Raw genomic sequence first — 23469 nt, forward strand, 5'->3', positions numbered from 1 at the left:
AGGGCAAAGCAATAGGTTTATGTAAGTGCCACCGTTTCCTAATTGCACACACATTCTCTTTAAGCTGACCATACAAATTACAATCTAACTGTACATGCTCATTCAGATCTACCAATAAGTATGTAATGCAAGGGCCTGCATGATTTAATACAATTTGTTTGGATAGTTTAGCTAAGTCCTGGTATCATTTTTGTGATTGTACAGAGATTGTATGGTCAGATTTTGAGGTATGGAAGAGCCATTGTCCCACAAGCCTCCCCATTTGGCTGCTGGGAACAAAGAGAGGAACTGCCTTTATATGGCTGACAGTGCTGGGTGATTGAGCAGCCAAAAAAAGTGTGAGTCATATACAGTATCTCACAAAAGTGAGTACACCCCTCACATTTTTGTAAATATTTTATTATATCTTTTCATGTGGCAACACTGAAGAAATGACACTTTGCCACAATGTAAAGTAGTGAGTGTACAGCTTGTATAACAGTGTAAATTTGCAATCCACTCAAAATAACAACACACAGCCATGATTGTCTAAACCGCTGGCAACATAAATGAGTACACTCCTAATTTAAAATGTCCAAAGTGTCAATATTTTGTGTGGCCACTATTATTTTCCAGGACTGCCCTAACCCTCTTGGGCATGGAGTTCACCGGAGCATCACAGGTTGTCACTGGAGTCCTCTTCCACTCCTCCATGACAACATTCCGGAGCTTGTGGATGTTAGAGACCTTGCGCTCCTCCACCTTCCATTTGAAGATGACCCATACAGGTTTAATAGGGTTTAGGTCTGGAGACATGCTTGGTCTGGAGACATGCTTGGTCAGTCCATCACCTTTACCCTCCGCTTCTTTAGCAAGGCAGTGGTTGTCTTGGAGGTGTTTGGGGTCGTTATGTTATGTTGGAATACTGAGCTGCGGCCCAGTCTCTGAAGGGAGGGGGATCATGCTCTGCTTCAGTATGTCACAGTACATGTTGGCATTCATGGTTCCCTCAATGAACTGTAGCTCCCCAGTGCCGGCAGCACTCATGCAGCCCCAGACCATAACACTCTGACCACCATGCTTGACTGTAGGCAAGACACACTTGTCTTTATACTCTTCACCTGGTTGCCGCCACACGCTTGACACCATCTAACCCAAATAAGTTTATCTTCATCTCATCAGACCACAGGACATGGTTCCAGTATCCATGTCCTTAGTCTGCTTGTCTTCAGCAAACTGTTTGCAGGCTTTCTTGAGCATCAGCTTTAGAAGAGGCTTCCTCCTGGGACGACAGCCATGTAGACCAATTTGATGCAGTGTGCGGCGTATGGTCTGAGCACTGACAGGCTGACCCCCCCACTCCTTCAACCTCTGTAGCAATGCTGGCAGAACTCATACGTCTATTTCCCAAAGACAACTTCTGAATAGGACACTGAACATGTGCTGCTGTATGGTCTTGGACACCACACTGCAGCTCAGTATTAGGGTCTTGGCAAACTTCTTATAGCCTAGGCCATCTTTATGTAGAGCAACAACTCTTTTTTTCAGATCCTCAGAGAGATCTTTGCCATGAGGTGCCATGTTGAACTTCCAGTGACCAGTATGAGAGAGTGAGAACGAGAACACCAAATTTAACACACAATTGCTCCCCATTTACACCTGAGACCTTGCAACAGTAATGAGTCACATGACACTGGGGGAAGGAAAATAGCTAATTGGACCCAATTTGGACATTTTAACTTAGGGGTGTACTCACTTTTGTTGCCAGCTGTGTAGACATTATTGGCTGTGTGTCAAGTTATTTTGAGGGGACAGCAAATTTACACTGTTATACAAGCTGTACACTCACATTGTAGCAAAGTGTTATTTCTACAGTGTTGTCACATGAAAGATATAATAACATATTTACAAAAATGTTGCCGCTTTTATCCCATTATGGGGGAATTCTCCTCACTTAAACATAACAAAAAATGAAGCCCCCCCCCCCCCCCCCGTACGGATACAAGCAGACAGAAAAAAAAAATTTTTAGCTTTCAAATTGAGTGACGAAAATGTAGAACTTTTTATCAGGGTTTTACTGTTGTACCTCCATATGGGGGAAGGCTTCTCACTCCCTTTGCAGGTGATGGGTTTTAGACATGAAGGGAAATCTCAATGGGGCACAAGACAGTGTTAAATTGCCTCTAAATATACACTTGACTAAAGTTAAAAAAAGATGTTGCCAACAATCAGCTAAGTTTAGTGCATTGGGTACATAATGCCACATCTTGAATTTTAGGTGCAGTGGTGCAGGGTGGACATCCATTGATAAATAAATCACACTGAGATCTGCACTTGATAGCCCTTGAATGACTCTGCATTGTCTTTGTAAATTCCCCCACGGCTTGCAGACTGGCTGTTTATCATGTTTCCACAGAAAGCAATTAATACACAGGTAACAGAGGAGGTTAATACCGGGAACTGGTGAGGTTAGTTACAAGGCAGGCCAGTTTCCAGGAAGTGACTTGTTATTGGGAGCAGAGGCTGTGGCAACAGGCTGCCACAGGTCAAGGAAGACCACTTACTGACGTTGCCACAGACTGCCAGACAGTATTCCTCGGAATCAAAGTTGTTGCGGTTGCCGCCACAGCCTCCATATATGAAAGGTACGCAATTCCTCTCCGTGACATCATAGTACCATCTGGTGATCATTGCTCGGCAAGGGCCAGTCTCGGCTTGCTCAGAACACACCTCTATTTGCAAAATGCGGAGGAACTCAATTTAGTTTGAGAGCAGCATGGCATACAATTACAGCTAAAACAGTTTTCAGGTCAGGTTCACCAAAAGCTGATATCTCGAATAGGGTGGATGTTGAAACATCCATTGATTTCTTCTTCCTCTTGAGGACTCCAGGAGAGAATATACATTTTTTAGGTGCTCCCAGCTATGCTCCTTTTCACACTGGAGGCCCACTTCTCCTACCGCAATCAAAAAAAGCAGGTAAAACAAAATCCAGTGGGAAAAGGCAAAGCCAATACATATTTGTTGGATAATGCAGACAAATTCTGGTGTACAGATCTCCAGTAGAGTCCCCAAAAGATAAAACAGTGTGAGCAAATAGGAAAACACCAAATTTGGGTGAACCATGCCTTTAAGGAAGAATTCATTTAAGGGTTGTTGTGATTTCCTATGACATCCAGAGCTGAGATTATTCTAAGATGCATGCACAGCTGCACTACGGCACTGACAATTAACGCCATATTTCCAACCCACAAAGACAATTTGCTTTATAGGAAGAAAATGGCATTCGATTATTACAATTCACTAGAAAGAGCCAGTTATATTTTCAATTAACAAAACAAACTGCTTGCTATAAACCCTTTTTAAGTACTCCAATCGTCTGAACAAAACAACAGTTGTGCATTATACTTTCTATGTGTAAGAGCTTCCTGTAAATACACCACCTAACCGCCAAATATCCCATTTTGTTTAGTTATTTGCCCACTGTGACTATTGGATGGCTGAACTTACCAGCAGCCAGATACTTCCTGGCAGTCCAGAGAAGTCCCTGGAATCTCCAATCTATTTTGGGACTCAAGAAGCAATCACCATCGGTACAGCAAGATACGACAAAATGCTTCGAAATAACATTAGAAGGGAATTTTGACAGTTATCTAGCTATTCACATCAGGCACTAAAAGCCATTTAAAGTGAATTTAGACTCAGGCAGCTCTAAGCTTCAAGTGCAATAAATATCAGCTGTGAATGATACAGGACTTACAGTGGGCAACCCCAGGCCCCCTGAGAACACCATCAATATTCCCATAAACAGAAACAGGAGTGAGCAAAAATGAAATGATGTCAAAGTCCTGTTCAAAAATGCACTTTTGTGTTTAATTGGGATTTGTCAATGGTACATTTTTTCCGACTTCTTTAAAAATTGTGCCAAAGAATCCCTGTTAGCCAAATTTTAGGTTTTAGGTATAAATCTAGCTCAATAAACTGGCTGAGCATTCCTATATCCAAAACCTGCAACATTATTTTTTAAAAATACAATATCAAATATAACTATGCTGGGCCTTTGCCATAAAGGTACATGTCTGGGCAGAAACTACAACCCTATACACTATTAATAGATACAATCAGATTATCAGAAAACAGAATAGAGCAAATTACTTGGAACTAACCATCAAGTAACAACTTCCACAGAAAGGAGCACTAGAGAAATGGTACCACCTGAAATTCTGTTAGCCTAATTATGTGTATGTAGCAAGGTAGTGCTACCAGGCTATAACTCTCCATATTTCACCTACAACTTTATTTTTATGTTTAGGTGAAGTCAGCTAACAAAAAAGAAATAAAAATAGAAGATAATAAGAGCAAAACAAAAAATGAAAGTACATAAATTGTATTATATATATATATAGCACTATTAAATACCACTTGGTAAACACTTAATGCCAAGTGGTGTTTTCTAAGGTAAAGCAACTACTGTACCATTAATCACCATGGTGCTTGCAAAGGTCCTATGCGGTCTCCCATCACTTACTGCCATTAAGAAACTTACGTCAAAGACAAATTGTAAGTCACATCCCCACCCACAGATTTCACAGTGGAGTGGAGAAAACAAAGGGCAAAACTAACCCCAGAATGCTTTATATAGAACACAGTCTTAGCAGCAACAAGGAGGGAAACTGAATGGAACCTTTACTACCCCTGAAACTTACAGTTCTATAAATTATTATAGACCATTAAATGCCGGTTCACACTACTGCAATGCCAGACATCGCATGTGATTCGAACTGCATTGCTGTGCAGATCACATGCAATGTCTGTGCGATGCAATTTCAGCCATACAAAATGTATGGCTGAAATCGCATCGCATTCGCACCAAAATGGTGCAGGACCCTTTTTGTGGTTCGCACTAGAATTGGATCGCATGGGTGTTCACACCTATGCAATCCGCTTCCTGCACCATTTCGCAGTTCGCACTGCGATCTGCAAACGAATCTGGGGTTATCATTACTTTACATTGACACACACGTCGATTTGCAGATCTCAGTGTGAACGATTGTGTGATACTTGTGCGATGCGGGAACTGCAGTGTGAACCAGGACTTATACAGACTTAGGATGGCTGGTAAAATGATGTGCAGAATTGTATAAATAAATACATTCTATAATTACCTCTTACAACCTCCTCCACAGATTCTGTAGTGGTGGTAGTGGTTGTGGCAATGCTTGTGGTCCTCTCTGTAGCTTCTTCAAATATTTCCTCGGGCTCCTCTACATCCTCGCCATCATCCTCATCATCATCAACCTCTTCCTCCTCCACTTCCACCACATCCTCTTCCTCCTCTTGACGAGCTTGTGCATTCTTGTCATCACTGCAATGCAGTCAACATTTTGTCAGATGTGCACATGTACAGAGAAATTAAATCTTGGATATATAAATAAGCATCTAAAAATATTTTATTTTTTAAATTTTTAAAAGGTAATATAGTAAAGTATACAGGATATACGAAATAGCCACAGCTCAATGCTATTCCAATTTTCTTGAAGTTTAACTTCACTGCTCTTAAAAAAAAGAAAACATTTGCCGTGTGACCTGTGTACATTGCAAGAACTTTAACACATTTTGTTACAGATTCCTACCTTTTTCTGTTCTTTAGAGTAAAAGGGCAGGATACTTACCTTTCCTGCTTTCTGTGCCACCGTATCAGGGATACGGTGCATTTGCTGCAGAACCTAGAAGGACTACAGGTACCAGGGGATGCCCTGCTGGTGGCGGTGGACATGGAAGCACTCTACAGTTCCATTCCGCACCAGCAGAGTATATCAGTAATTAGACACTTCTGGTCTCAAATTCATGAAACCCGTCAGGGATTGCATGAATTTCTCTATTGTAAAAAACAAGATTCATATATAGATGCCCACTCACGCTGAGGGATAAAATTGTAAAAAGTAACCCACCTAAAAAAATCGTCACTTTTTTGAACCAGGTGGGATTTTTTTTAAGTGTGGTATGTGTCAGACATGTAGAACCTGCAAAAAAGACAAAAAAAAAAAAAAAGGAAAAAGACCTATTTCCAATCTAATACAACAGAACAAACCTATGAAATAAATGGATTTTTGTAAAATCTTACCGTAAAATCCTTTTCTCTTAGCTCATTGACAGACATAGTCCTCTGTGATTCAACACCCTCGGGTTATGCTGCTCTCCACAGGAGTAGGACTAGACAGGAAAGAAAATGCTCTGGCCACACCCTAGGGGCAGTCCCCAAGGGTATATCCTCTCTCTCTCTGCTACAGCAAATCAGTTATGTCACAAAGCAGTGTCTAGAGAATTTAACCCAACCCAACTCCAAAACAGAGGGGCGGGTACTACGTCTGTCAATGAGCTAAGAGAAAAGGATTTTACGGTAAGATTTTACAAAAATCCATTTTTCTCTATCGCTCATTGACAGACGTAGTCCTCTGTGATTCAACACCCTCGGGACGTCCCAAAGCAGTACCACAAATGAGGGGTGGGAAATTGGAAATCAAATCCAATCTAGAAGGCCCAAGCGGTGCCAACTAGAAGTTTACAATGCTCATCCTCAGTGATGAGACTCAACAGAAATTTTTCAACAGAAAAAAACCCCCGAGGTAGACCACCGGTCTCCTTAAATTGCGGCCTGCAAAACCTTGCGGCCAAATGAGGCATCCGCCAATGCCATCACATCAATCTTATAAAATTTTGTAAAGGTATGTACCGACGACCAGGTGGCCGCCTTACATACCTGGACCACTGACGCCTGATGGCGGAAGGCCCAGGAAGTACTGAGCGCTCGAGTGGAGTGTGCCCTAACAGGGAACGGAGGACTCCGACCCTTAATAGCATAAGCCTGTACCACCGTCTGTCTAATCCATTTGGAGATAGTCGCGGCAGATGCAGGCAACCCCTTTCTGGGGCCATCCGGGATCACAAAAAGTGAATCCGTCTTACGGAACGATTCCGTAGCCTTCAGGTATACCCTGATTGCCCGAACCACATCCAAGGAATGCAACGCATTTTCCCTATGATGCTTGGGCTGAGGACACAAGGAAGGTAGTACGATATCTTCATTCAGATGAAAATCTGAAACCACCTTTGGAAGAAAGGATGGCTTAGGATGAAGCACTACCTTATCCCTATGAATCACTAAGTATGGGGACTGGCATGATAATGCAGCCAGTTCTGACACCCTGCGTGCAGAAGTGATAGCCACCAAGAAGGCCACCTTCTGGGATAAAGTAAGCAAGGGAATCTCCCTGATGTTTTCAAAGGGAGGTTTCTGTAGAACCGACAAAACCAAATTAAGATCCCAGGGCGGTAAGGGCGCACGGACTGGTGGAGCCAGGTGTCGCACCCCCTGGATGAAATTCCGCACCAAGGACTTGGTAGCTAAAGGTTTCTGAAAGAAGATAGCTAATGCTGAAACTTGACCTTTGATGGTGCTCAAGGCTAGTTTCTGCTCAACCCCTTTCTGAAGAAAGGCCAATATTCTGGTCACCGAATAGGTACGTGGAGGAATCCCTAAAGATTCGCACCACGCGATATAAGTCTTCCATGTGCGATAATAGACCTTGCTGGAAGTCGCTTTCCTTGCTTTAATAAGGGTAGGAATAACTGAAGTTGACAACCCTCTGTCCTTCAGTACCTGGGTCTCAATGGCCAGGCCATTAAAACCAGCGACTGTAAAGCATGATGGAAGATTGGTCCTTGAGACCGCAGACACTCCCTGAGACGAAGTTCCCAAGGAACGTCCGTGACTAGTATGTCCAAGCCGGCCAGACCGGCTTGACGAGGCCAGCCTAGAATTTCTAGGACCACTGGCGCTGACTGGATCTGAACCAGGCGGCCCTAGAGCTATCTTGCCCCGACCATCCGACAAAGTCTGCTCGTTCTCTGTTCCCACACATTTATCAGACACCTGATTCCTATCAGGAACGGTGATCTCTCCTGGTTGAACCTCCGGGACCGAAGTCACCTGGCTAAAGGCTTCTTGGTCTGTCTGTTCAACCGGATCCGATTCTTGTGGGGAACTGAGACTAATCTTTGGAAAAGGTAAAGGAAAAGATCTGTTCAGGGAACGGTAACTGCCGCTCCCTGTAGTACTTAAATGTTGGAAGGGAAGAATCGCACCGGTAGCAGTGATCGATGCTCGATCTAATGCCCTGAATACCGGTGAAGATGTCCCCCCACCCTCAAACCGGGTGGGGGCGCACCTTCAGGCTGTGTAATCCTTTGCTTCGGGTTTGGCTGAGTCGGTCTTTTGTTTGTCCGACCAGCCCTTCTTGAACCCTCCTGGAGGAGCCTTGCCTTTCCCGCTTGTTCCAGCCGGGCGTACGAACCCTTTATGGGCGGTAAAGAAAGGTCCTCGCTTGTTACGAGGTCCCTTAGCTTTAGCAGCCTGTGGCAAGAAAGTGCTCTTGCCCCCAGTGGCGTCCTTAATGATCTCATCTAGGGTGGCCCCAAATAGGCGATTCCCCTGAAAGGGGAGATTCGTCAAGGTCTTTTTGGAACCTAGGTCCGCTGACCAGCATTTTAACCACAGCACACGTCTGAGTATTACCGCTGACATAGATGCATGCCCTAATAGGGGGGTAGCATCCAAGGCTGCATCACAGACAAACTGTAGCCCTTGTATAATCTGTTCCATCAATTCAGATGTTCCCTGGGGGATATCTTTCCCCTTCAGGTCCTGGCGCACCAATCTCGCCCATTCCGTAAGTGTCTGGGAAACCAGACCAATGACAATTACTGGTCTAAATGCTGACCCTATCAGGGAAAAAATAGTGCGGGACTCCGCTTCTACCTTCCGATCCACCGGATCCTTAAAGGACGAAGTGTCCTCTACTGGAATAACCGTGGCTTTATTCAGTCTGGAAATAGGTGGGTCCACCACTGGTGGTACCGTCCATTTCTTAATGAGGGATTCCTCAAACGGATAGCGTCTAGCAATACGTTTGGAAATAGTAAAGGTACGCTTAGAATGCTCCCATTCTTCTTTAATTTTATTACCAAAACACTTGGGTACAGGAAAAACCTTCACCGTTTTGGTGGGTTTGTTAGTACCAAAGGGAATCTCTGTTTCAGTTGCCTCTGCCGGTGAAACCTCAAGTCTTAAGGTTTCCCAAACCGCCACAACTAGTGCGTCCACCAATGCTTCTTCCCGAATTATGGCGGAAGTATGAACGTCCTCCTCACTGTCTGAAGGAACTTTACCTGAGACAACAGCCCTTGCAGAGGGACCTGCAGCTGCAATGACCATCTCAGACTCTGAGTCTGAAGTGTCAGATGATATAGGGGTAGGCGGGGGTCGCTTTCTTGACCCCCGTTACTGACAGGCCGCCTCCACCCGAGCTACCATAGACTCCAAAACTGCTGTAAATGCATCCATACTCTGTGCACCGGCGGATCCCGTGGCCCCCTCGAGGGAAACAGGTGGGGGTACTTGTGTGGCAGGGTCCATGATAATTCCAGTAAATACCCGGAAAATTCAATCCAAAAATAAATAAAACTTTTTCTTTTTTCAGACCCCCAGCGCCACAAAGCCCCTCAGTGTTACCTGCTAGGGATCCCTATCGAGCGAGAGAGAGAGAGATAGACCCCCAGGCTCACCACTTGATGCTCAGAGTTCACTGCAACTTGTCTAAGCACTGTTTCAAACAAACAGGAAGTCTCTTGGCTGGCTGCCCGGGAAGAAAGGAGGCGTCTCCGCCCCTCTGCACGCCTTCCGGCGCCTCCCCTAGCTCCACGAGGTGTTTGGGTCACCTCAAACATGGCCGCCCCCATGCTGAAGACACGAGGCTACGCCAAAATGGCGGCCTCGTGCGATCTACGGCGATCTGTTACCGAATAGCGGCGTGACTGCAGAGTATCTCGGCATCACAAAATCTTTCTCTCATGGAGATCAGCTTGACCGGCGGTACCGAACCCTGGCGGACCGCGTGGCCGTCGGGAGGCATGCTTTAGCTGGAGGAATGACCTGGAAAGCCGCATACATGTCCTGTGGCTTTTGACAGGTAGGATACTTTCTATTATCACAGTAAGATTCCAGTACTGCCACAGATTACAATCATTTAAACATACTTGTAATTAGATTGTCAGCTCCCAAACCAAGCCTTCTGGCTTTTTGTACACAAAAATCACACTCAATATAGGGGGATCTGTGCCATGTTATAGGATAGAGGGGAACCCATCCTTACCATTACAGAGAGGGGCCCGCGTTCACCACAGGACCCGTCAGGGAAAATGGGGGAACATACTACTCACCGTACCGGAACCAGGTGGGCGCCAACTCCTGACAGTACCCCTCTCCACCGAAGTTGGAGGGCTGACGACCAATACGGACGCTGTGACTCATGGTTTTTGGCGTTTCAGCGAGACGTCTAACTCGCAGGGTCAGTCCCCGTCCAGTGGGACTATGTCGCGGCCGACCCAGCGCGGAGCTATGGCCTGCACGCGCTCGTAGGCTGAACTGGGGTTCAGCTTTCTTGCTTGAAGATCTCACAGGAACACTGGAGAAAAAAAGCGGTCTAAAAATCTTTTTAAGAAAAAAATCCTGCCAGGACCGAAGATCCCAGCAAGGTATCTAGGTCCTTACTCCTGACTAGACAGAAAAAAACTGGATTTGCTGTAGCAGAGAGAGAGAGGATATACCCTTGGGGACTGCCCCTAGGGTGTGGCCAGAGCATTTTCTTTCCTGTCTAGTCCTACTCCTGTGGAGAGCAGCATAACCCGAGGGTGTTGAATCACCGAGGACTACGTCTGTCAATGAGCGATAGAGAAATTCAAATTCATCACGTGCAGCAGTACGTATGATACATACCTATTGGAGCGTGAGTGTTAACTGCAATACGTGGGAAGAACTACTAGAGAACTTAGAGTTAGACTAAGGGAACATATAAACAATATAAAAAAAGGCTTTCAGCAACATAGTCTTACAAACCATTTTAAAAGAGATCACAATAGAGACCCTACCAAATTGTCCTTTTGTGGCATAGATTGGGTAGAAAGACACTGGAGAGGTACCAATATGAAAAGAGCAATTTCACAGAATGAGACTAAATGGATATACCAACTCCAGAGTATGGCCCCCTCAGGGTTAAACGTGGAACTTGATATGAACTGTTTTATTAACAAACTTTGATCACAAAATAAATATAGAACTGTAACTCTATAAATTTCCTCATATATATGTATGGTTTTTATTATATTTCTAATGAATTAATATGTGTATTGCTGGAATTGATGTTGTTTAATTATCATTTGACTGTAATATGGCTATATAAATATGATTAATAATTTTAAAACTATCTTTGTGGTTGTTGGAAAGTAGTTTTTTGGGTCACTAAACATCTAATAGGGCCCCTTTAATATAGTATAATATTATTGCGCATACCTGGATGTAGTATATATTACAATATAAGTATTAAAGCGAAGGGTGGAATAATATGGAATCCGATATGAGATAATAATAGGAAGGAGTACTAATATTGCTACCCTGAAATTTCCGGTCGTATAAAGGAAGAGACGATGGATCTCCACAAAAAAGCAATATAGTGGGAGTGACTATACATAGTGGTACGGCGTACTAAGATGGCGACATTTCCTGTTTAAAACGGTAAGTGATGACAGTAGGCAGAAAGGATATCACATAGTGGGGTAGTGGGTGGGATTGGGTGTAGGAGGAGTTAGTGACATAAAAAAGGAGCCAGCCACGTATCGCTCCAGCTTCTGAAAACGCCCAATGGGAGGGGCGAAACACATACAACAGGTGATAGACCGGTGACGTCACATCCGGGGTGGTTGGAACGCATGCCACGGCGGCGTTCCACCATAACTACTACTGCCTAATATTTGCCTTTTATCTTGTAAGTGTATTCACTTTTCATTTTTTAAATAAACAAAACATTTTTAAGCTATGTAAACCTCGCTTTCATTATCATAAATAACTAGTTGAGAGCCTTATAATGGAGGGAGGAGGAAGAATAGCTAAACCGCTCACTGTATTGCAGAAAGCAATATAGCTTGTTCTAATTGCATTGCTGAGCTTTGGAATGGGAAAAGGAGTATCTATATCCTTTATGCCATAGGAAGCACTATATGCGGTTTTGCATCTTACTGTCAGTGAGTGGGGAACCAAAGAGGGGAGCACTGGATGGCACTTTGAATTTACTTATATATGCATCAAGCACTGACACTTTGAAAGCACTAAAGGACTATATTCATCAATGCACTGCACTTTATTTATCATGAATGTATTTATTATGTATTGTTTATATAGGTTTATGAACATGGTACATGGTTTATGAATGGCACTTTATTCAGTATTGTTGATGTATACATTATTCACTAGTAAGGTTTGGCGGAAGCAGCGCTGATTCAATCCATTCATACCAATATCTATGAGGCATTATTACCTTTATAATCAGCTGCAGCTTCTTAAAGATATTCATTTAAAGTTGTATACACACTGAGCACATTTTCTTGTATCTTAGCGTGGCGATTCTGCCCGCGATTCCGAATCACGGCAAATCACGGGGCCCAAACGCGATTCCCGTCACTTCCAATGACACCCCAAACTCAGTGCGATTTTGCCGTGATTGTTGCTCGATGAATTGCGGTAAAATTGCGCAAACAATTGCAGGGCGCCTGTCGCCCAAGAAAGTACAAGAACTTCTTCTGGTCGACAGGCATCCCACGATTCTGTTTGCACGATTTTACCACGATTCATCGGGTGACAATTGCCATTGCATTCAGGGTGCCATTGGAAGTGACAGGAATTGCGCGGGTGTACCATGATTTGGAATCGCGGGCAGAATCGCAGCGATTCTGCTTGCGACTTGGGATGCCAATATGTGAACCAAGCCTTAACCCTACTGTGGAGAATTTCTGTCATTGCTAGTCCCTTGGATAAGAAGGTAATGGAAATAATCTCACTGGTGGCGCAGACTGCTGTAGAAAAATGGACCATGCTTTCCAATGTTACAAAAAATGTTTGGGCTGGAGATAGGTCTTAAAATGTTTGTTCTTATTTTAGGTCAGAGGTTTACAAAGCATATCCCTCTATTGTGTACTTCTCAATCCAGAGCACTGGATGCTGCTTTGTTCCTCTGCTATCAGCATGAATCCCTTCTAATTTTCCTGACACCAAAAGAAAAAAGGTGACGGGAGGGATCTCTAGCTGATTGACATCCTTATCTCTGTTCCTGTGTGCTGTGTAAAAGGAGGTGTGTCCCTTCCCTCCAAGCAGCTCTCAAAGGTCTCCTCACTGAGCTCTGCAAAGTGTAACTTCAGCTCTCTGCCCCCTTTTTTCTGATAGTTCAGACAAGCTTTTATAAATCCTGGACTTTGGTATGGCTAACTTGCTAGTTTTTATGATCTACAATCCCCCAAAGGCTCCTCCATTAAAACAATATCTAGCTTTTCAAATTAGACCCAAAAGGTGCCATTGTGTATTAATCAGTGTTTCACATTTTATGCACAATCCGGCTGTTGAATAACCATTTTTGGCAACAACTGTTATACAAAAATGTAAGTTTCAAGTTTGCACCTATGGAGAGGGGATGGAAAGTGCTGTGGGCACCAGCTGTCTAGAGGTAGTGTAATAATGATTAGTGTTGCCTTATGAGTTTAGGCGTAATTATATTAAGTTGGGTGACTTCCGGCTACAGGCAATAGTGACTTGATTAAAAAGTCCATTTAAAATGCATGCCTGGGCTACCTGGGAGGGGTCTGCTAATTACACTGATAAACAAACTGTAGTACAGCCCCGTAATTATGTTCCTTTTCCCCAGACATTACAGGGCCAGAAAATAATTGATAATCTTCCATGACAGGTCATTCCTTTATCTTGTCCTCTACTTCAAAGACTGTCCCTTAAGATATGCAATGAAGATTGACTATCAGTTGAAGGGTTGGACAATAGGCCCGGGAGATGAACAGGTTCTCCCTACAACAGGGAGGAGGGCTTAGCAAGAGGGGGAAGTTGTCCTATCCTGAACGAGATACGCCCAGAGGAAGGAACAGGGCAAGATAGCTGAACCAATGAGAATAGCCCTATACAAGGCTATGGGATATGGGTCTATATTAGCAGAGGTGGAAATAGAGGGACTTCCTGTTTGGCATGGCAGAGCAGGAGGAAACACTAAGGGTAACTATGAAGGTGTAAGGTTTACATTGTTTGTCCTCTCTGTGTCGTTCGTAGTGTGTTTGTATATGAGTATATACTCTATACACTGTATTTGTTCAGTTAAACTAGGAATATTTTACATTTTGTAGTATGTACAATAGTTAGATTGTTGTAAATTAAGTTAGGCTTTCAAACTATATACCAATAAATAATTGCTGTGTTAAAGCTTTTATTCATAGTTAAAGAACTCTCATTTTTAACCCAAATATTGTCTGAGGTAAATTAAATCTCATATCTTTCGGGTAACATTAGCAAGGACAACATAACCCAACTGACTGATACTTTCCCCTGGACAGGCTCAGCCAAAGGGCATTGAAGACGACCTACAAACCTATTAATAGTCCCTGTCGCAACCACAAATGGATGAATGCTGTCTTTCTGTAGGTATCATTCTTTATTTCTTATAACATAACACTTACAGTAGGGTCCAGAGAGCAAAGTGTTAAAAAAAAGTTAAGCAACTTAGCTGAAAGCTGCCGGCTAACAGCAGCTTAAGAATTTGAATATTCAAGTCTAGTGAAGCCCAGGAGCCCCTGCATCTCTTGGGAAATTGCTAAAAACTTGTGCATTAATCCCACAATTCCACACCAAGGATAATGGAAACATAATTTTTGAAAGGTGTTAAAAGAAATCAAGTAATCAATTATTTTTGAGAGCTTTTTTTTCATTCCTTTTGGTCAGGATTCATTAAAGAGCTGTAACTAAGTGCAACACTTGTTCCCAGCGGGACTCCAAAATAATAACCCAAGCAGCCTCCAGGGTCACTTTTCATATCTTTGATGTCTTAAACTCCAGTCTTTTACCTGACAAAGTTGAGCAAACCATTTAAATGCTTAATCCTTAAATTTTTCCTTCAGCTTTTAGTGTTGCAAATCGTTTTATGAGCCGACTATGACGTGGGCAAAGTGTACTCTGAATTTCTGCAGTTCTCTCACACAACAGGAAAGCAGAAACACAGGCTATTATACACAGTTATGTTTTGTGAGGACCTGTCATAATTCACGTCACATCAATAAAGCACAGGTCATATAAAAACCATGGTCACATGAAGTGTTTAAGATAAAACTTACCTTGAATAATAGGTACATCTATGTGCCTTTACAACAAAGTCAAATTCCTGTATTTGCTCATCAGAGTTATACAGCTTTTGGAGTGCTGGGGCTGTGCCATACACAAACAGTGACCATCTCCTGTGGTCCTTGGCCCCTGCCCTTCCACCCCTGTGCTGATCTAATTGAGAGTTACTGAAATGGGTGGCCTTCGGAGTGAAAAGGTGGGAGAGTTGTGATTGGCAGGTCAGAGCAAGCCAACAAAGGTGGTGGTTACTATTTGTATAGTAGAGTGACCAGTGACCCCAGAAAACCACGGGGCTCCAATACTCAAATATTTAAAAAATTAAGCTGGATGTGCCCCGTTATTCATCATTAGTGAGGCTTTAAACACTTGTGTGCCTGGATAAAAGTTCCTCTTGCCTGCCAGAATAAGACAGTGTCGTGCCTGAGGTTCCAGCTAAGTCAGCCTATATCCCATGGTTTCAGGGTACCATTCATAAGAGACTAAAGAAAAGACTTGCCTATGTGCCTCTTCCCACACAGCAGTGTTGTTCATTCACAGGAATCTGTATACCAGGGCAAAGTGACTTTTACTTCTCAATAGAGCATAAGTGACGTGATGTCACTGAACTCCAGTCTATTGATACTTCGACCAGCCTCGTAATTGAAGGTCTTTACCATAGAAAAGACCTGTGGCTGGCTGGAGGAATAGTTTGCAGGAGCCAGAGCACTGCACCTGTGAAGCAATGATTTGCAGGCTGAAATGTAAAAAATAATAAATGCACAGCTTTTATTAATCAATATGGCTGCATTTTTTTTTTTTCTTGCAAAAGATGGAAAAAGTTAGCATTTAACTCTGCCTATCACAGCTATGCCACAGGTAGGGGGAAATGTCCTTTCTGGATCGCTAAGCAGCAGTAAAAAAAAAAAACAGCCTCATTCCAAAAATAAAACCCCCCAAAAACATTATTTTTAGTTCATTTTAAAAATCTAGAAGATATATTTATTCAGAATAGCATGCACACAAGAATGATCTACTTCATCTGAAATAAGAAAACATTTGGATTGTTTCTTTCGTTTCATGAGCCCTTGAGAAATGACTATAGGATCCAAATGCAATCCCACATTGGCTCATCTTTCATTCTTCTTTGAAAAGAAAGACAAATGATTTAAAACCTGAAATGAACTATTAAACAGAAAGAGAATGCATTACTTATTGAGTGTGTCTTTGTTTCCCCAGCCTGGCAATGTCTATCAGATGCATTAATCTCTGAAAGAAGTTCGCTCTTTCGCATTTCAATGTTTTCCAGAGTCTATATTTTCAATTAAGATGTACAAAGCGTTCTGCTTATGAATGAAAGACAAGTTCTCATCTCCAGTGTTATTTAGCTCTATTAAAGAAGAAAAGAGTCAGAAACAATCTGCACCCACTTATAAATGATTAGTTTATACTTGACTGGAGAAGTTGGCTGCGATAATAAATGAATGACGTAACAATACAAAACTGAACTTTCCAAATACACTCTGTCGCCACAAGGGAGCACAAAAGGTACCCTACATGGGTATCAAGAACCGTCTTACATGGCTCATGGATGAAGCTGGCCAATTTAATTGATCCACTACATCAGGGAACAACTAAAGGAATGGTTTATTAGACTAGATGAAGTCTTAAGAAAGGGGGATGGTAAAATTAAATAGATTGCTCATTGACATTCTGCTATTTATGACTGACCAAAGTTTAACCACTTGCTGACCGCTCACTGAGCTGGTACTGCGGCAAAGTGGCTTGTTATCGTCCAGCGACGTAGACCTACGTCGATGTATCCCGCCCCCCTCTCGGCGCCGCCGGAGGCTCCCTCCCGCTGTGTCAGACACAGCGGGAGTCAGGCCAGGGGAGGAGAGGCAGTGATCACCGCCATTCTTCCCCGATCATCGGGGATCGAGTGAGGAAATCCGCCCACTTGTGTAAACAAAGCGGGCGGATCTCCTCTGTGACAGAGAGTGACAGATTACAGGATTCAGCATAGCATATTGTGTCCTTTTATGGTGTCCCATAAAAGTATGGTATAAGGATTATTGTTACTCACAGGCTAAACTGCAGAGATTAGCAACTGGGTGAATCCATAGGTTTTCCCCATTCCCATCAAAAGTTTTTACCATGTGACTATCAAGAAAAAAGTGACAAAATCAAATTTTAAGGTGAGTAGTTTATTGTGAAAAAAAGCCATGAGGTATAGATAAAAAAAGATTACTCCTATGTTTAAGGAGGAGTTGCGGGCATGGTTCCACTGTTTTAACTCACTTTTTGGCAGTCTTCGAGCAGTCTTCAAGGATCCATTAGGCAGGAATTGGGAAAACCTATGGATTCACCCAGCACAGCTGCTAATCTCTGCAGTTTAGCCTGTGAGTAACAAGAATCCTTATACCATACTTTTATAGGGCACCATAAAAGGACACAATATTAACCCTCATATATATATTATATATATATATATATATATATATATATATATATATATATATATACCATTCGCAGAAGCAGCACAAAGTTCCTGATGCGATTCGGGGATCAGAGGGAAACAGCCTTCATACATGGATCAGGCAAATGAATGATATGTATGTATCCAATCACACTGCACCAATGGAGATTTATCCCTTGGTTTGCATATGTGTTATCTGAATATATTTTGCTGTAATTGCAGATATGGTGAATATTCCTTGACAAAGGCATATTATTGTAACCAAGCCAAAACACGTTGGATGTTTTTCGGATATTTTCTCTGCGGAATTCCAAGCCTGACCACACGCATTGAACAACAGAGAAAAATGTTCTAAAAAATGTCACCATTTCACCTATGTCACTAACTTTGATACATTCTTCACCCTTTCACCAATGGGCCTTTAACCCAACACACAGGACATGTGCAAATCTCTTTAATAATATTTTTTAATTAATTGTTTACATTTTACATATTGAAAAATCTTCATTTCTATCTGCCCTTAAAAGTCCAAATTCTCTTTTGGTTTGAGGCACCAAACCTCAACAAATCAGTATACTAAGGGATGTTGGCAAACTCTTTATTTTCAGGCCACTTAGAGAATCGCAAACCCTCTTCAAGTAAAATAGCCAGTTGTCCTCTGGGGTAAAGTTTGAATGGCTGATCAAAAGTAAATAGTAAGAGGTCTATGAGCCCCATAAGATGGGAAAGTAGTGTCAGCAGAAGCACTTGAATGTGAAAGAGAAGCTTCTCCTTCACAATCGGGCATCTCTGCTGACACCACTTTCCCATCTTTTAGGACTCATAGACCTCTTACTGTGAACACACTGGAATCCTGAGACCACAGAGTGTAGGATCGTTGGAATCATCCCACCAAGCATAGAGAGTGACCTTACTCGGCGCAGGGACAGTCATACCTGTTGCAGGCTTTCACTCTAGGTTGTCTGATCCCCCATTAGAGAGCTCAGCAACCTTACAGATATCTGCAAACCATTGCATTGTACCTTCACTTCCTTTATTTCATCCAATTATCTATCAAACTACTACACCATAAAAAACTCACCCGTGGTCTCTATCTCTTTTTCTTTACTTTATTCTCCTTATCTTTGGAGGCACCCCAGTAAAACAGTGAGGAATAGTAAATGTTCCCTATAGATACCTTTCAGATTAGAATACATAAAGGTGTCCTAACTAAAAGCATCAGAAACAAAAATTATGTTCTGTCCAAAATATGAAAGAAAAACCACACACTTTGGCAGTAATCTCAGATTTTCCTCCCTGCTCTGGTCTACCCTGGCAGATAGTGCATATCATCGAAATCAACATCCCCTGTGATCAGCACACTCTCCTAACTTACAGAAGATAGAAGCTGGATGGTGGGAGCTTCTTCCCTGAACCCTATACTGCAAATGATGCACATGCTCAAACTAGGAACTACATTTAGGAAATTACAAATTTTACACAAAAACAAAGCTATTGCATTATTTTGAGTTGCTCTCCTCTCAGACCCAGCAGAAAAAAAAAAAGAAAGCTTACGTTCTTTGCATCCTGATCAGGGACTGGGTATGCAAGGAGGAAAGCACCAAAAGCCAAATATATGAAGTCAAGATTTGATTTAATTTAGACTCTAATATAAAAATCCAAAATGTTTTTTTTTTTTTGGGTTTAAAGGGTCTCCCTTCTTCAGGGCTTCATACTGTTTAACAACGTGTGTACTGGACTGATAGAGTTGTAGATATCATGAGGGGTAATAAGTAGGATTGTTTCTGATGCTGGCTAAGCAACTACAATTTTTAGTCTCGGTTCACACTGATTTTTCCCGCACAGCTTCATAATCGTACTCTGCCCCTTAAACCCCCAAAACACATAGAATTTTTAGAATACTAGAATTTGAATAAAATAAAATCTGGACTCCATACGTTCTGCTTTTGGCACATTCCTCCTTACATACCTAGTCCTGGAAGAGCTGCCTAAAGAGAATCATTCCATCTATACTGCTTAAGACCAGACTAAAGCTGAATACACACTATACCACTTTTGTTGTAGAATTTCCTTTAGTTTTCCCTTCAACTATGTAGTTTAGGGCTACTTGTTCACTCCCTTGTTATCTCACACCTCGACTATCGCAACTCCCTTGTCATAGGCCTACCTCTCCATAGGCTATCCCCTTTTCAGTCTATCATGAATGCTGCTGCCAGGCTTATCCACCTTACCAACTGCTCAGTGTCTGCCTCCCCTCTCTGCCAATCCCTGCACTGGCTCCCTATTGCCCAGCGAATTCAATTCAAAATACTAACCACAACATACAGCTGCAAGAAAAAATATGTGAACCCTTTGGAATGATATGGATTTCTGCACAAATTGGTCATAAAATGTGATCTGATCATCATCATCTAAGTCACAACAATAGACAACCACAGTCTGCTTAAACTATTAACACACAAAGAATGAAATGTTGCCATGTTTTTATTGAACACACCATGCAAACATTCACAGTGCAGGTGGAAAAAGTATGTGAACCCTTGGATTTAATAACTGGTTGAACCTCCTTTGGCAGCAATAACTTCAACCAAATGTTTCCTGTAGTTGCAGATCAGACGTGCACAATGGTCAGGAGTAATTCTTGACCATTCCTCTTTACAGAACTGTGTCAGTTCAGCAATATTCTTGGGATGTCTGGTGTGAATCGCTTTATTGAGGTCATGCCACAGCATCTCAATCTGGTTGAGGTCAGGACTCTGACTGGGCCACTTCAGAAGGCGTATTTTCTTCCGTTTAAGCCATTCAGTTGTTGATTTACTTTTATGCTTTGGGTCATTGTCCTGTTGCAACACCCATCTTCTGTTGAGCTTCAGCTGGTAGACAGATGGCCTTAAGTTCTCCTGCAAAATGTCTTGATAAACTTGGGAATTCATTTTTCCTTTGATGATAGCAATCCGTTCAGGCCCTGACGCAGAAAAGCAGCCCCAAACCATGATGCCCCCACCACCATACTTGGATGAGGTTTTGATGTTGGTGTGCTGTGCCTCTTTTTCGCCACACATAGTGCTGTGTTTCTTCCAAACAACTCAACTTTGGTTTCATTTTGCCAGTACTGCTGTGGAACATCCAGGTGCTCTTGTGCAAACTGTAAACGTGCAGCAATGTTTTGCTTGGACAGCAGTGGCTTCCTCTGTGGTATCCTCCCATGAAATCCATTCTTGTTTAGTGTTTTACGTATTGTAGATTCGCTAACAGGGATGTTCGCATTTGCCAGTGACTTTTGTAAGTCTTTAGCTGACACTCTAGGATTCTTCTTCACCTCATTGAGCAGTCTGCGCTGTGCTCTTGCAGTCATCTTTACAGGACGGCCACTCCTAGGGAGAGTAGCAGCACTTTCTCCATGTATAGACAATTTGTCTTACCGTGGACTGATGAACAGCAAGGCTTTTGGAGATACTTTTATAAGCCTTTCCAGCTTTATGCAAGTCAACAACAAAATATTTTGTGTGAGGCATAATTCACATCAGGCAATGTTTCTTGTGAAAAGCAAACCCAGAACTGGTGTGTGTTTTTTTATAGGGCAGGGCAGGGCAGCTGTAACCAACACCTCCAATCTCATCTCATTGATTGGACTCCAGTTGGCTGACATCTCACTCCAATTAGCTCTTGGAGATGTCATTAGTCTAGGGGTTCACATACTTTTTCCACCTGCACTGTGAATGTTTACATGGTGCGTTCAATAAAAACATTGTAACATTTCATTCTTTGTGTGTTATTAGTTTAAGCAGACTGTGATTGTCTATTGTTGTGATTTAGATGATGATCAGATCACATTTTATGACCGATTTGTGCAGAAATCATATCATTCCAAAGGGTTCACACACTTTTTCTTGCAGCTGTACAAAGCCATTCACAACTCTGCCCTGAACTACATCACCAATCTTGTCTCCAAATATCACCCAAACCATCCTCTTAGCTCCTCTCAAGACCTCCTACTCTCAAGCTTCCTTGTCTCCTCCTCCCATGCTCATCTCCAGGATTTCTCCAGAGCCTCTCCCATCCTCTGGAACACGCTACCTCAACCTGTATGGCTATCTTCTTCTCTAGCTGCCTTCAGGCGATCCCTGAAAACTCATCTATTCAGGGAAACCTATCACACCTCCAACTAATCTTTGACCTCTTCTATCAGCTCATTCCCCACAGTTACAACCTGTTGTAGCAACTGCCCCACCCCATTAGATTGTAAGCTCTTATGAGCAGGGCCCTCTTAATCCTCTTGTATTTTATTGTATTGTAACTGTACAGTCTCCCTTTTATTTTTTAAAGCACTGTGTGAACTGTTGGAGCTATAAAAATCCTGAATAATTGGATTTTTATAAGAACTTACCGTAAAATCCTTTTCTCTGAGTCCTCTGACAGACGCAGCTCTCAATGCTTCTTCACTAATGGGTAATGCGCCATCTACAGGAGTAGACTAGGCAGTGAAAAGCTTTCACTCGACACGCCTATAGGGGCTGTCCCTCACGACATTACCCCAGACACACTGTGCTCTAAAATCAGTTTCGTAGCAAGCAGTAAAGTTCTTACAAAAATCCAATTTTCTCTTATGTCCTCTGACAGACGCAGCTCTCAATGCTTCTTCACTAATGGAACGTCCCAAAGCAGTGTAGGCGTGAGTGGTGGGAAGAACGCAACCAAAAAACTGTCAATGCATTTCCAATGGTTAAGAACGTAGGCAACAGGGCAAAAAAAAAAGCTCAACCAACACCAACAGGAGCTTACCCCAAAGAAAACATTTCACCCCCAAAAGAGAAACCATTGTCTCTTCATCAAACAGCAGTCTGCAAAACTTTGCGGCCAAAGGAAGCATTCGAGGATGCCATCAAATCAACCGCTTTACACACCTGAGCCACAGATGCCAGATGGAGAAAAGCCCAAGAGACACTCAGCGCTCTAGTAGAATGCACTCTCACAGGGAAAGGAGGCACCTGACCCTTTAATGAATAGGCCTAAACAATAGTCTGTCTGATCCACTTTGATATGGTTGCAACAGACGCAGCCGAACCCTTACGAGGTCTCTCAGGAAGGACAAACAGAGAATCAGATGTCCGGAAAGGACTCAGTGGCTTACAGGTAGACCCTGACTGCCCTAATCACATCCAGCGAATGCAAGGCAAATTCCTTGGGATGCTTGGGCTTAGCACAGAGGGAAGGTAAAACAATATCTTCATTTTCATAAGAAAATAAAAACTGAGACCGAATTACCAGCAGGGAACCTAGGTCCTACTCCTAAACTAGGCAGCAAGAAACTGATTTTAGAGCACAGTGTGTCTGGGGTAATGTCGTGAGGGACTGTATCAGTTGCGGATTTTTTTTTAACTGATTCATGACAAATGTTCCCATACATGTGTAATCTCTCTCACCCACAGGTGGTTAAGGCTTGTATATAAAATCGCTGCCTGCCGCATATTTGGTTGTGGGGGGGGGGGGATAACCACATCCTGTGGGTGGTTCCTGGTATAGAGGATTTGAATAGACAGTCATGAGCATTGGGGGAAGGAGATCGTTTGGTGAAGGTTGGTTGTTTGAAGTTGGAGAAACATGCGGCCAAGACCTCTTTGTCCTGTTGTTGCAGAGATTTGGAAGCTGTTGAGTCCACCGCCAGAGCGAAGTATTTATTCAATATTCTTGGGACAAGGGTTGTATGTTTAAGACGCGGTATTTTGTGTATTTGTTTATGGTAACTTTTATGTGTAAG

At 42.7% G+C, this 23469-nt stretch overlaps 1 protein-coding gene across 4 annotated transcripts in view; it reads right to left on the reverse strand.

Annotated features, from left to right (window-relative positions):
- The window catches only part of APP (amyloid beta precursor protein), a 413913-nt gene that overhangs the window by 94130 nt on the left and 296314 nt on the right, over positions 1–23469 (reverse strand). For 2 of the 4 annotated variants that reach the window (XM_082247698.1, XM_082247697.1), the window contains exons 6-7: positions 5145–5344; positions 2544–2711 (exon numbers count right to left, since the gene is read on the reverse strand). In XM_082247698.1, the coding sequence (XP_082103824.1) occupies positions 2544–2711; positions 5145–5344 (368 nt within the window). The remainder of the gene's footprint in view (positions 1–2543; positions 2712–5144; positions 5345–23469) is intronic. The other 2 variants (XM_082247700.1, XM_082247699.1) reach the window with 1 other exon arrangement.

The sequence above is a fragment of the Pelophylax lessonae genome (assembly GCF_965119305.1).
Source record: "Pelophylax lessonae genome assembly, chromosome: 2".
Taxonomy (NCBI): Eukaryota; Metazoa; Chordata; class Amphibia; order Anura; family Ranidae; genus Pelophylax; species Pelophylax lessonae.